This window comes from Merops nubicus, unplaced genomic scaffold (assembly GCF_000691845.1).
Source record: "Merops nubicus isolate BGI_N331 unplaced genomic scaffold, ASM69184v1 scaffold3555, whole genome shotgun sequence".
Classification (NCBI taxonomy): Eukaryota; Metazoa; Chordata; class Aves; order Coraciiformes; family Meropidae; genus Merops; species Merops nubicus.
This window is the reverse complement of record NW_008610062.1, coordinates 1-14,235: the sequence shown is the minus strand read 5'-3', so window position 1 is coordinate 14,235 and position 14,235 is coordinate 1. Positions and strand designations below refer to the sequence as shown.

Below are 14,235 nucleotides of genomic sequence, written 5' to 3'. Positions count from 1 at the left end.
AAAAAACAGTATTTCTAAGATTTTTATCTACTCTGCTCATAAACAAAAGTTTTTAATCAGTCCTTGATACTACCCAGAAGGCAAAATCAAACTTATAGACTGTAGACAAAGGAGACATTTTACTTTCAAGGGACAGTAATTTAAAACCCATTGTTTTCAACTGTTCCTCCATTATCTGGCAGTGCTTCATAACTTTAACACACCAAATGCAAACCCAGCTGCATCTTCTCTTGCAAAGATGCAGATCATTCACATTAAGGCTGTGTTAAAAACAAAACAAACTGACCTCTATAATAAACATTTCTTCAAAACACTAACAAAAAAATAGTAACAATAAGAAAAACTTAAAATCCTGTTCAGAAATTGATAATAATTTACCCCATCTTAAGCCTGCTACTCAGGCACTCCCATCAGAAACCAGAAAAATTCTCTTCAGTTAGTATTCAGTTGGGAAACAGCTTGTGTCCACATACAGTATCTTGGCTGCTTCTTCTTTATAAACTGTCCTCTACAAAGTCTTTAGTTATTAACTCTCCAAGGCATCCAATACTTTCATGATCTGTTGTTTTATAGCTTTGGTAGCATCACCTGCATTTGGAATCAAATACCTTAAAAAAAAAGATAAAAAAAATCATTAATTCACTGTAAAATTTTGGAGTAACAATTCCATAAGTCTTGTTTTGATTTTTTCCTCTGGCACAAACTAGGAGGAAGGAGAAGGGGAATATACTGAAATGAAAACTACTGAGAAGACAGACCAGGCTGTCATGTGGGATAGTGTTGAATGCTTTGCACAAGTCCAGGTAGATTGTTACTTTCAACTCAATTCTGGGAATTGCAACACGCTCCTGATTTCCAGTCGACAGCATTCTGTCTATCATCACTGCTTACATTTCTGCTGCTGAGATAGCTTACCTTTCAACTGCCAAAATTTCTATGCCTGAAGTATTGCTATTTCCATATTTAAAGGTGATGAGTTCTGGGTGTTTCTTCTTGGATGTGATTTTCACCACAGAGTTGAGTGCCTGTCGGGACTGTATGTAAGCCAGTCCCTTCCGTGATGGAATCTCTCTCAAACAGTACATGTGAGTTGCTGTTACTAGGAGGTGACTTGAAAAAGAAAAACACAAGTTAAATTTGCTAATGAACTAAATATCAGCTAGTTAGAATCTCAGTTCTACAAATCAGCTACATGGAGAGAGCTAGATAAAACAGTTTCTAAATCCAAGAGTTTTAATAGCTTTAAAATCTGTAATTTAGAAATGAGAGATGCTGACCTGCCAGCTCAGTTCAAGACCCACTTTTGCCTTCTTCATGGGTGGAATGCATGGTTCAACTAGTGCCCAGAACACACCAGTTGAGTTCCAACTCAGTTTTGTCATACTGTGACAGATTACTAATCATACACCATATAAAATAAATCTAGTAGGAAAATCAAACTAATCATAAAGCACAAGAACAGACCACAATGCAAGAGAAAGCCCATTATCATTTTCTGTTATCCAGACTCAACTGGATTTTCACTGTTTGTAAAGAGAAAAAGTTCCTTTTTTGGGAAGCCAAAATACAGCAAGTATCATGTTCTGCTCTTCCAGGGTTAACAAAGTTGAATCTTAGGGGCAAGATGGGTGTGTAGCACAAGGCACAGAGACAAGCAGGCAAGAAAAACTAGAGCCACAGGTCATTTGGTTTACCTGGTCTTCAAAAATAAGCCTATGCATATTGAGAATATTTTACTTACTACCTTGTTTTGCAAATCAAAACTTTTTAACTAGATTTTGTACCATTCTATAACACTGCAAATGCAAGAATGCACATACAGTGGTAACATTTTGTTATAGATTGTTTCACACCTTCATTTCCTGGTTCAATATAAAGGATAACTTAATTGCCCAGATGTTTTCATTATACTCAGGACTAATTCCAGTACCTGGGAAACACGTGTCCATTTTCTTTTACTTCACTACAGGGGAAGTTATACTTCACATCAGGTTTATTTATCCATGTTTGGATGTTGACCACCTCTTTTCGATCATCATCTGACATTGAGGAGCTATCAATTTCATCTATTTTGAGGGGAGGTAGTAAACAAACAAAAAAATATATTTACAAACAACATCAGACAATAGTTCAACTCACTTAAACCCATAGTAACTACACTAGTCAAATCAAGGTCCAGCTAGCCATAAGCAATTATTCAAAGGGAAAAAAGAAAAGTGGCATGTGTATCTGCTATTTTTCTTAATTCCAGCTCAGCAGACAATTGTTTTCAGCTTGGGATTTCTTAGGCTGGTCTGATTTGTCCAATCAGTAAAATTTATCAGATCTCTTTTACATGGACTTGTCCAAACTTTCCTGGAAGCCATGTCAACTTTTTACATCTGCAATCTCAATATCTTTTGGCAAGGAGTATCAAAACCATCAAAGCTACATTCCAGGAAAGTGACTTCTGGCTTCTTGTACAAGACAAAATAATCACATGTTGATCCCTTTCCAGACCAAGTGTTATTTTGTGGGCCACCTTTCCTCACTCAGATTGCCCATTTCACAGAACAGAAGTCCTAATGTTCAGTTATGCCTGTTGTGAAGGCCATTTCACATCTTTCCTCACCCTCCTTCTCCCCCTATGAACCTTCTCCCGTTCAAACATTATTTCTGAGAAATGAACAGCTTTTTCCTCATGTCTTTCTCACCTCACATTAATTCCTACTGAATTTTATGTCCTGTTTTATTGCCCAACCAGTCAAAGACTCCTTCAATTCTTCAGTCTCTCCTTACTATCTTCAATAACCTTGGATCATGAGTGAAACTCATCTTCAGGTTCACCTTCTTTTCTAAGGACATTTAATAATACCCTCAAACCCAAAGTTTTCAGCAGAGACAGCTGTGAAACAGCCAAAACTCCTGCAACAGTTACCACTTAGTTGCAAAATACTGGTTTTGTGTCTAAGTACAGTGATATTGTTCAGAGTTACTTTAGTGCTACATAACCAAATTGCTTAAATTCTTCTAATATAAAACAATAAACTATATTAAATCCATGGAAATTACTTCCACAAATAACTTTGAAGGACACATCTTGAACACATCTCTTTCAAAGCCAGCTTTCTACACTTTGTTAAACTATTTCAAAGTGATTCAGAATTATAGTTGCACTTTTGGAAAGGTTTTCACTGAAAAAAACACATTATGAAATTGAAAGGAATGGAAACAAAACTCCATTCTCATTTCACAGAATGGTTAAGGATGGAAAGGAACCTCTGGAGGTCATCTTGTTCAACTCTGCTACTCAAGCAGAGCCATTTAGAGCAGGCTGCAATTATTACAGCTGACTGCAATTATTTACTACAAATAAACCCCACACTAAAACATCACAAAAACAATTACACAGAAACAAGTTCACATTTTGCATTCTTCTGTGCCAAAGTAACATGTATTTCACTTCATATGGTGTTGGCTTGGTTTATTCAAATCATTGCAGTGATTCTGCTTGCTTACTTACTACATTCTAATAGTGCTTTTTAAAGCAAATGTAAATAGAAATTAGCAAATCATTACTGAAAATATGTTCTAAACAATTTGTCCTTGAGGACCTGGTTTTCTGCAACCAGACTTTGCCAAACACTCTTACAGATGCTCAAAGAACTGTGTAATCTTAATTACATTGCATTTGGAGAAATATACTGTTAAAGCATCATTTCATTTTGCTCCTTCTCAATTCCTATAGCAGACAAACAAGGAGCAACTATTTGTCATCAATCTTATTCAAACAACTCCAGATCCTATGAATCTCTGTCATTGACCTTCCTAAATTCTCTCTTTTGTGGGTCAAAGATTCTTACTCTAGTTGTTTCTCACATGGAAGCCAAGTATGCCTTTTGGTCACAGAACAGTCACTTGTGAGATGATGTTATAGAGCTGAGATTATGAGAACAGAACCAGGACAACAGCAGGTCTGCACTACTCTAACAGTGGCCTCAAAAAAAAACAAACAACTTTGTGACAAGTTTAGTGTTCCAGTTTTGCCAGTAATTTTTTAACTAGATAGAAAAAATAAATCAAAATTGCATGTTTTTTTCTACAGCATTCTGGATGCTTGTCGAGATGAATCAGTTAATAGATTCAATGCTAAAAAACAATGCTCAAAACACTGGAGAGGTGTGCACACATTAGCCATCTTAAGTCTAGCTCCAACTATATCTTCAGAGATATAATATTGATAATATTAAAGATTGAACCTGAGATCTATCAGCCAAACCAGGTCCTTTACATTTTGCTCACTGTCTTGAGTAACAGAGGTGCAGCTGCAGGTTTATTTATGCAAGGCCAGTGTAAAAAAACCCAGATCTTTACCACAGAAATACCAAGGAAGCATGAATGAGCCACTAAACCCATATATTTCCATTTTTTCCTGTTGACTCTTTAGTGCCTACTACAAAATCTTTTTTATTTTGTCTGCTACTATGTATTTGAAGAGGATGTTTCTTTCATGGTTGCTCCTAGGCTTCATCATAATGAACACAAACAATGATAATAGAAAAACATCATATTGTAAGACAAAGACATAAAATACACTCTTATGACTTAGCAGCTTAATAACTTTGTGTAAAGAAGCTAATCTAGGTAAGAGGAAAATCTACTGTACCAGTATCATACTCTTCTTCATCTCCAATGCTGAACACTGGTTTCACACCACGGTAGGGTTTTCCCACTCTGTCACTGCTGCTGACATGTCTGTTGGCAATGAAAAGGGCAGGAGAGGACAAGGGATGGGAGAAGAAAATTAACTTTCAGACTGATGGTATGACTCCTACAACAACATATCAGCAAAATGTAAACACTTTGTAGCTGTGCAGCTGAGAAGGGCAAGAGAATTTCAGGAAGCTGCCTGCAAGGAAGCTGTGACTGACCCATCAAGCAATTTGGTTAGTGGCAGCATGTATTTCAGTTACTTGGCAAGGCTGACTGTTGTAATGAAGTGAAAAGAAAGACTTTTTTGTTTTAAAAGGATCTTCTGATCACCTTCTCAATTGACAAAACACATTAGAGACCTGAAAACTGACAATGTGCTATAGAGTTTCTAGTATGAAATTGAAACATTTCTGGACAGCCAGGGCAGCTTTACAAGGATGCCAAACTGAGATGGAGGGAAAAATAAAGACTATGAACTAACATGTCTGGAAGCTCATTTTTTTGGTTAATTCCTCAAAAGATAGGATAATACCTTATGCACTTCAAGTGGGGTTACTATAAACTATCCCCTGTAGCATGAACTCTGACTTCCAGTCCATTACTCTCTCCAGCACGATCCAGATCCTGAGATCTTTGGGCAAGCAACTCCTACTGCTAAAATCCCAGCCTCACAGATCTCTGCATAGATATTGACCTCAAAAATCAGATTTAAATGTATTTCTACAGACCATACTAAATGACACAAATACAACTGAGTCTCAATTTTTGATGGTAAGTTGCAAATCCTGAGATTTTAAAGATCCAGCTTTGACTGCTGTGATCACAGCTGTCATGTTGAAAGTTCTGGCTCTCAGATGTTGAGAATATCTGGAAAAAATATGAGAAAACCTAATGGTTCAGAAACCCACAAAACAGGGAATTGCTGGGGAAAAAAAAACCAAACCAACCAACCATTGCAGTTCATGATTTTAGACTTTAGAAGGGGCAATGCAGTAATTTAAAAAAACCCAAACCACACCTGTCCACTTGCCCATTTCAGTTTCTATAACCTCCCTCCCCATAATTTGTATTTCCTAGAGACTATAAGCCCTGGTTCCTGTTTTAAGTATATTCATAACTCCAGTTTACATGGTATAGAACCAAGTTGGAGAGGCAACCTCTTTAGTAATATATAAATAAATGGCAGTACTTATGTATACCTGAAAGCATATTTGAAAGTTAAAGAAAGAAACCTACAAACTAAGGAAATGTTTAATAGTTTAAAAAAAAACCAAAACAAACAAAACCCCAAAACCAAAAAAAAACACAACAGAAATGCATTCTACAGTGAAACAGAACAAACATACAGAAACATGCTCATTAGTTTTTCAGACAATAAGCATCAATGACACTGACAATTCAAGAAGGCAGTGCTCCTGTATGAAGGCTTTTGGAAATATGCTTTGGTACTACATAACCAATTAAGTAAGAAGCAGCACAGTTAGTGTCAAACTGAATTGCACAGAGAGGATTTAAGAGATGATCTCTTTGGTGTTTATAGATCAATGTTAGTCAAGACAGCAGAAAGTAAAAAGCTACTTTAGGAAAACCTGGTAATATCTTCAACTCAAATGGATTTCCTTTAACCTGCTTGCATGGGAGGCCATCATCACATCACTACAAACTGAATGCAATTCCCTTTAGTGGCATATGTGCCAAATGAAATCTATTGGTGTTAAACAAAGTGGATCTAACTGAATGGATGGGAAAAGAATTCCATTTGAGGTTTTTAGGAGCTACCCTTTTAAGAGAACAGTCTAGTGACCCACAGTGTAAGCATATTTATTATTGCACCTTCCCAAAGAAGTTAAGCAATATGAATGAGAGGAACAAGTAAAATAACCAGTATATCAAAACTTCTTGGTTACAAATACAGATTCAAGTGTCTTTTGGTTACCAAACACAGTTACCAAACGTTTTAAGTTGGAACTTTAACACTTCATTACTATACTCTAAAAACTTGTCAACAAAATCTGGTGAGAAATCCCCATCATCTCCAGGATTTCTAAATGAACAAAATATATCATGTGCTGTTGGGATATTCCAACTATTTTTTTTTTTTTTTTAAAATACTGGTTAACATCACTGTTGGTTTTGCTCACACAATGCCATTCTGTAATGCTTATGGGTAAATCCTATCCCAAATCACAAGCAAACTACTTGAAAGAAGAATTGGTCCAAAATCCTTGAAAACCCAAACAGCATTTTAAAATCTTCATTAATTCCCCCAGCATCATTCTTCATGCTTTCCAGTCTATGAGGGTCAAAAGCTGTAATATAGAGTTCCTAAAGCATAACTGAAGTTCCAAGGTGATTAGGCAAGAGGTAACCTTCATTTATCACAAGTCTGAGACAAATGTGAAAGGAGCCCACATCTGTGTGGAATGCAGTAGTTAAGTGAGCAGGAGGAGGGAGAGTTGCAAGGCATATCTGCTTATGCTTTTTTCTCATAAAAACTCAGCATTTTTCTTTTCCCAGTACTGAGCACCTCTGTTCCTATCAGCATGTTCTATCACCATATGATGTGCAGCAGAAAAATTCCAGATTTCCAGACAGAGTTTTTGTATGGTTTCTTTGTTCTATCTAAGCTCTGATGTTATGAGCTGTTCATAAAAAAACAAGCCCTTTTCATAGCTGTAGTGTGGTGTTAAAACCTTAAGCCATAATTTGTTCAGTAATTGCTCCTTGTGTCTTTCACTAGTACAAGTCATTTTTTAAATACAAATAGGAAACTGCAGGTAAAAAAAGAAAATCTCATAAAAAGCAACAGTAAGGAAGAGAACAGAAACAACAAAACAGAAACTAACAGAAGAAAGCCCTGCCAACACACATTCTTTCCTCCTCTAGTCCCCTGACCAGTACTTGTAAAAACTAATAGCTTTTATCTATTCAACAACACAAAATTAATATAAAAAATGTGAGCAACTTTGTCAGTGTAACCAATGCTTACAAATACTGTAATGCCATGCTAAATAAGACAATGGTGGGTTTAGTCAGACTACTTAATTGTCAAGCTTACCGCTCCAGGCTTGCTCTGTCTGGCCAGGGAATATTGAAAGGAATTCTATAGTACAGTGGGGCAGAGGACAGAACAAAAGAATTAAAAAAAAAAAAAGAGTTTAAGGGAAGAATATAAGATAAATAACTGAAATGCTCTATATTGGCAATGTATCTTCTTCAGGTAAGAGGCTTATAAATAAAAGCAGTGCTTCATGGCAGCCACAAGGTAGGGAAATAGTTGTAAAAATTCTGCTGAAAGATGCATTTTGCATGCTGTGTGTGGCTTACATACAAGCCTTCCTTGAACTCTTCACACAGCAAGGCTACTGCCACATGCTATTTAAGATTTTTTTGGCCTCTAACTGTGAAATAATAATGATTAGAAAAATAATTTTCCAACACAAAAAGAAGGAACAATCTGTACCTTTTGATTAGGTAGAAGACTTCTGTTCATTTCACACATTTTGAATCCTGCTATCAAACACTAGCTCTGTAAGATTCTTGAATACCAATGTCTTAGCAAAATACAACTCCAAAGGCTGCATTTTAAAGAATTCTAGAACAGGCTATTCAATTAAAGCTTTGTCAGACTAAAGCTGTTATTCTGTTATCTAATTAAGTATTTGGAATTATAAGTTCCAACTTTCAAAGTGCCTTTTAACATGTTTATATGTTCTTGTTCTAAGCTCTACTTAAACATACAAAAAAGTGAATAAGTGTTGATTCTAGGTTTGAAAAGCAGCTTTATATCAGGATTTCAGAAGAAGTTAACCTCAACTTGACAAGGTTAGGCAGTAAAAAAAAAAAAGAAAAAGCCCTCAAGATAGAATAAAACCATCCAAATAAAAAACCCATCTAGAATCTGTCATTCACCCATTCCACTATAGTCATGATGTGGAGGAACCGAAATAGAAGTGAAATAATCCTTGACTTTTGGACTGAATACAGAACCAAGACATTGTAAGAAGTCAAACTAACCACACAGTGACAAATTCTAGATAAATGTTCAAGGGAAAAGGCTGCTCAGCCTGGCCTTGCAATACTAAAGCAGTCCAGTAGTCTTACTGTGTCCTGAGAAAATTGTGAGGATGCCAAGTGTAGGAAATCTATACGCTGAAATGGGAAGGGAACTTTTTGTAATTAGCACAGTCTTCACATTTACAATGAAATGGGAAGTCACTGTTAATTCAGTGAGATACAAATGACTCACCTGTCCACTGGAGTAGATGTGTTTTCAATAAAACTAATAACTTTTTCTTTCACATTCACAGATCTAGTCTTCAAAGCAACCGTCATTTTATTGACCAGGGATTTTACTCCTTTTCCATCACTGGAACCATTGGGAGAATCACCCTGTAAAAGTAACTCCTCTCAGGATTACTCATATAAAAGGAATCTTTTTCATCTCTGGCTATGAAAATCTAGAGAGGAAGGCATTCTATTAATGGTAAGCTGTATCTAAATTAAAAGCCAAATTCTACATACACCATATCAGCTGTAGAAAAGAGACAGTTTTGATCTTTCCCAAGAAACTGTATGAACCAGTTTTACAGTAATTCATTCCTACAGCAAAGAAGGCCAAGGAAACTAACTGCCCATTACATATATTCTGTTGGAGAATGACTACAGCAAGTTCTTCTCTACAAGCTCTTCTTCCTAAGAGCTTAAAAATGTCTGGGTCACCTCCAGCGAGACTACATTCCCTAACAGTGAATATAGTTTGAAATTAAGACACACAACTGAAAACAGTGATGACTCAAGTAATGCATTTTACAGAACAGAATGAGGAATATGAAGAAAATATTCAGTACACCTGGGACTCCCATCCTACTATACCACTTGAGCTTAACATTCACTTACATCAACAGAGGAGTTTATGCTGGTTCTTGAGCCTGAGGTACTAGCAATCCAGTGGCCATATCCATTTTCTGGTCCTTCCACATTGATATCTGCTAAGTGCTGCTGGAGGGCTGTTAAAAATTAAAAAAAATGTTTAGAACTACAATGGAATTAGTCTGTTGATGAAAACACTGTATATCCAAGAGTTATTAACACTCCACATCATTTAATAAAAGAGATAAATTCAGATATTGCTACCATCACCCCTGGGCTTTTCTTTCAGGAATACAAAGGCATTAGGATAATCTTTATTTTAGTGAAGAAAACAGTTAAAATCCAGCAGCAACTAAAAATAAATCACTGCTTTGATCCTAAGGATAACTGTTATGACACTGCACATACTGACTGATGTTACCCATAATGTAGCACAGATCTCTCCACTGTTGTAGCCTGGAACTGAACTGATAATTTAAGAAACCACAAACTAAGTTAACAGTGATGATGAAATAGCATCTTCATACAGACCTGCAATCTATGGAGGCTAAACATCAAGTCAGAAGAAAGAGGGAATTACCCCACTTCCTGTACTAGTTTTTCACCATTCAGAAATTTGGGCAAGACCTAACAGCCATAAACGTTGATTTACACAACCACAGTGCTGACTTAAAACAAAAACCTCACAAATGAGACCTCTCTGCTATTTAGCCAATTTCTAGCCAAAGACTAATAAAAGTATCAACAGTTATACCAAGTTTTCTCAAGCAAAAGCTCATTAATAAGCTTACCCATAAATCCTCCTTTGGCAATGCTTACATACTCCTTATTTTTCTGCAACAGAAAAGACATTTTTGGCTGAAGCAAAACTATGTAGAGTGAGGTTTGCAGGCAAAGTAATGAAACACGTGTTAATTTAATAAAAACTGTCAACTTGAACAGTGTAGAAACATTTAATATTTTAAGGGGGAAATATTTTGCCATTTAGTATCAACGATATGTGCAGACATATTTCAGCTATTAAAGTCAACAGCAATGTAGTTGTACCTGTAAGAAGTGTGCTAGCACCATATTCATATACATATCTTCTTCTTCCCTGCCACTTCCCATGAAGCAGAGATGTTCCCCACCAGCTATGGAGCCAGACTCAATAGACTGTTTTTGTGCTTCTAACAGAGATTTTACAGACTGTGCAAATTCTGATGGGTTCTGAAGCATCTGTGGAATGAATAAACAAAAAGCACTGCTTGACACCAACACACTGTAACACAGCTTGTGAAAAGAGATAAACTTGGAAAATCACTGTAATTTGTGGAGCACAGACAAGGCAACATTAGCACTGTACAAGACACACACACAAAAGATAGCCTGACCTAGACCTCATGTTATGTAAAGAATGCTGAGAATGGTCCTTTTCTTCATCATTCCACCTTGCTCTCCCCAGGAAAGAAATGCAGTTTTTGCAGACACAAGATAACAGTGGAAAAAGTCTTTGCAAGTTCCACGTTGTGCTAAGTTGGCAATACAGCAGAGGAACTGATTTCCACATGCTTGAGCATAGTACAATATACAGCAGAGGAACTGATTTCCACATTTCCACATGCTTGAGCACAGTACAATCAAACTTTGCAGTTTTGAAATCCTTTAGAACACCTGGAATGTCTAAGTGCCATTAAGGTCTTCTTCCTGTTGTCTCCCTGCAAAGCTTTTTCTCATTTACTCATCAAGATTTGGAACAAAAAATACAAATCATGAGTACAAGGAGATATCTAGGATTCTTGGTACTCTCCAAGTTAAGGTTGTAGTCTCCTGAAGGCCTATTATGCATGCAAAAACAATGAGCTGCTATATGAAAGAGATAGACAAAGAATTTCTAAATACAGCTGAAATTTCAACCTGCTCTTGTGAGGAAGGTACTTACTTAAATTAATAAGGAAACGTTGACCTGTAACTGGATATTGAAGGGTGAAAATTCTCACTAAGCCATTGTCCCTGAGTGCTACTTCTAAAAGTCTTTTAAAGATCTCCAGGGGTGGTGATTCCACCACTTCCCTGGGCAGCCTGTTCCAGTGCTTTACAATTCTTCTGGTGAAGAAATTTTTTCTTAATTTCCAGTCTAAACCTCCCCTGGAGCAACCTGAGGCTGTTTCCTTTCAGGTGGTTGTAGAGAGAGATGAGGTCTCCCCTCAGCCTCCTTTTCTCTCCTATATAATTATACTTGTGCAAATAATACTGAACGATACATCATTCTAATTAGGTAAAGGTAATTGATGTAGGACTGAGCTTCTGAACTAAAAATGGCAAAAAAAAGCCTTTTATGGGGTATATAAATAGAAATAATTCCATGCAGCATCTATAGACTGTCTGAAGTGAAAGATTAGCTGGTTAATCTAGAAGTGAAGAATACACTGTAAACCCACTGAAGTGTAAGTGATTTGGGGAAAAAAGGACAGAGAATATGACTGAATGTTCAATTAGGAGTTCATAATCAAATGGAAACTACAGCAAAAGCTTTAGTGGAGTAATTAGTTCATAGTACATCTCAATCCCAAAATGAATGTACTTCCTCTAACACTGTACTGCAAAACTTTTAAAGGACCAACCAAAACCTTTTCTAGACATGTGCCTTACAGGAAGGCTGTAGTAAGAATGGATGAGGAAAAGAGAAAAGGAAAAAACCAGCTACTTGTTAAAATTAATGACATCTCTCATTAGAAATTATGATGCTAAAAAGATACTTCTCCAAACAGCATCTGGACTTTAGCATGTATTATGGGTTTCCAGTTCTAACCAAGGACTAGGAAGTCTGGGATCCCAAACTCTAATGCCATCAAGGACCAAACTTCTCAGTAAAATGACTGTTTCACAAATCTCCTTTAGAGAAGCTAACAGCTGAAACCTCATCACACAGCTCAACACCACAGCCTACAGACTAGAGTTTAAACTAAGGATAACTTATTTTTCAAGAAAGACATTTCTCTCTCCTTCTGTTTAACTTAGAAATCAAAAATCAGTAAAGAAACAGAAAGCATACAAACCAAATCTGAGTCTAAATGAAATGCTGTTGATAAATGCCCAGCATTGTATTGCTCTGCAGGTCTGCAATCCACTACAAAGAATCTCACTCCTTCCTGAAAGAGAAAGATTTTTGTCTGTTACAACATTTTAAACTCATATAATTATGGATGGAAATGTACCTGATTCAATTATATTTTAATACTGATTTCAATACTACAGGAAATAGCTTGAATCTTATTTTTTGTTTTATTTAAACCTTTCATTGACAAAAAGACAGATATTTCCTATTGACATTCTTCTTAAAAGTACTGAATAGTGGGTTTAAAATTTTCTTCTACAATAGCTATATTTAGAAAGGAATTCAAATTAATGAGATATTACTTTAAGTCCCCACTCCTCAGATTCAAATCAAATGCATTAAGCTCCCCTGTGCTCCAGCTGCTCCAGCACAAATGAACTCCAGTCAGCAGATCATTTTAGGAAAGCAACAACTTTAAGACAAGAATATTTTTTCTTGAACAGCAAATACTCATCTCTGTTATTAGCACATCAAAATACTTGTGATTGTACAAAGCAGTAAATGATTCTTTTCTTTTTCTGTAAAATTTGGGGGGGGTGGTGGAGGAAGATTAATTCAGTATACTGACTCCTTGTTGCTGATTTGCTTGAAGAATCTCAGACACAGAAACTGCTAGACAGAGAGCCTGGCTCAAATCTGTATCATCATCTTTGAGACCCAGCAAGCTGCTGCCAAAAAGACTGTGGTTGTCCTAATAAAGCAAGAAGGAGAAAAAAAGTTAACTGAAGCCACTGTCATTAGATGTGAAGGCTTAAAGTAAAACTATATCCACCATGGAACAAACAGTAAGCCTGACAAACACTCTATGACATCTCTGTTTTCCTTTTTATCTCCCCTCCAAGACCTCACACACCAGTTACACACATCAGAGAAGCCCATACCAGCACAACTGTAAGAACAGTGCAGGTGACAACTTTTATCTCTAGTAAGTGACTTTTCCCTGTTTGCTGTTGCAAATACAGCTAGGACTTCTGTGCAGACCACTACCACACAGTTGTGTCAGTTTGGCATTCTTGCTTCCCTAGTTCTTACAAGAACCTGGTTTGCAAAACAAGGTCATCAGTCATGAAGTGAGAAAGTTGCAGGGAAGCTTCTCTCTAATATGTTTTACTTAACTCTCTTATATTTCAAAGATCTTACCATTAAATACCACCAGGGTAACAACATGAAAAAAAATTGCTTAAGAAAAACACCACAATGAAACACTCAAAGTTATTGTCAGCAAGAGCTTAAACAGTCAACAAAAAGAAGAGAGTGTCAAAATTACTTTGCTATTACCTTCCTGAAGGAAGCTGGAGTTTTGCTACAGTAATATTGTGCCAAAGAGAAGAGATCTTCTATATCCTCTAAGTTGAGATTGGCTGGTGACGTTTCTAAGAATTCTGAGACAGACAAACAACATAAGTGCATCATTATTTCAGACACAGAAAAGAAGCAATGTATCTTTTCAGATCATAAAATATTTTTAATAAGGTATAATACAAATAAGTTTGAGTTTAATGTTGTTTCACACTCCAGGTGGAAAGAGATGATACAAGAGATACTCCCTATCCATAGGAAACCTATGATATTTG

At 36.4% G+C, this 14,235-nt stretch overlaps 1 protein-coding gene across 1 annotated transcript; it reads right to left on the bottom strand.

Annotated features, from left to right (window-relative positions):
- Positions 1-274: 274 nt before the first annotated feature.
- Positions 275-14,043, bottom strand: TBC1D23 (TBC1 domain family, member 23; the record flags this gene model as incomplete). Its single annotated transcript, XM_008940754.1, has 12 exons — positions 275-608; positions 916-1,110; positions 1,931-2,066; positions 4,646-4,734; positions 7,751-7,795; positions 8,942-9,084; positions 9,592-9,701; positions 10,356-10,398; positions 10,612-10,782; positions 12,603-12,695; positions 13,230-13,352; positions 13,940-14,043. Coding segments are annotated over 12 exons (1,334 nt in total), but the record flags the coding sequence as incomplete, so codon positions are not given.
- Between the last annotated feature and the right edge of the window lie 192 nt (positions 14,044-14,235).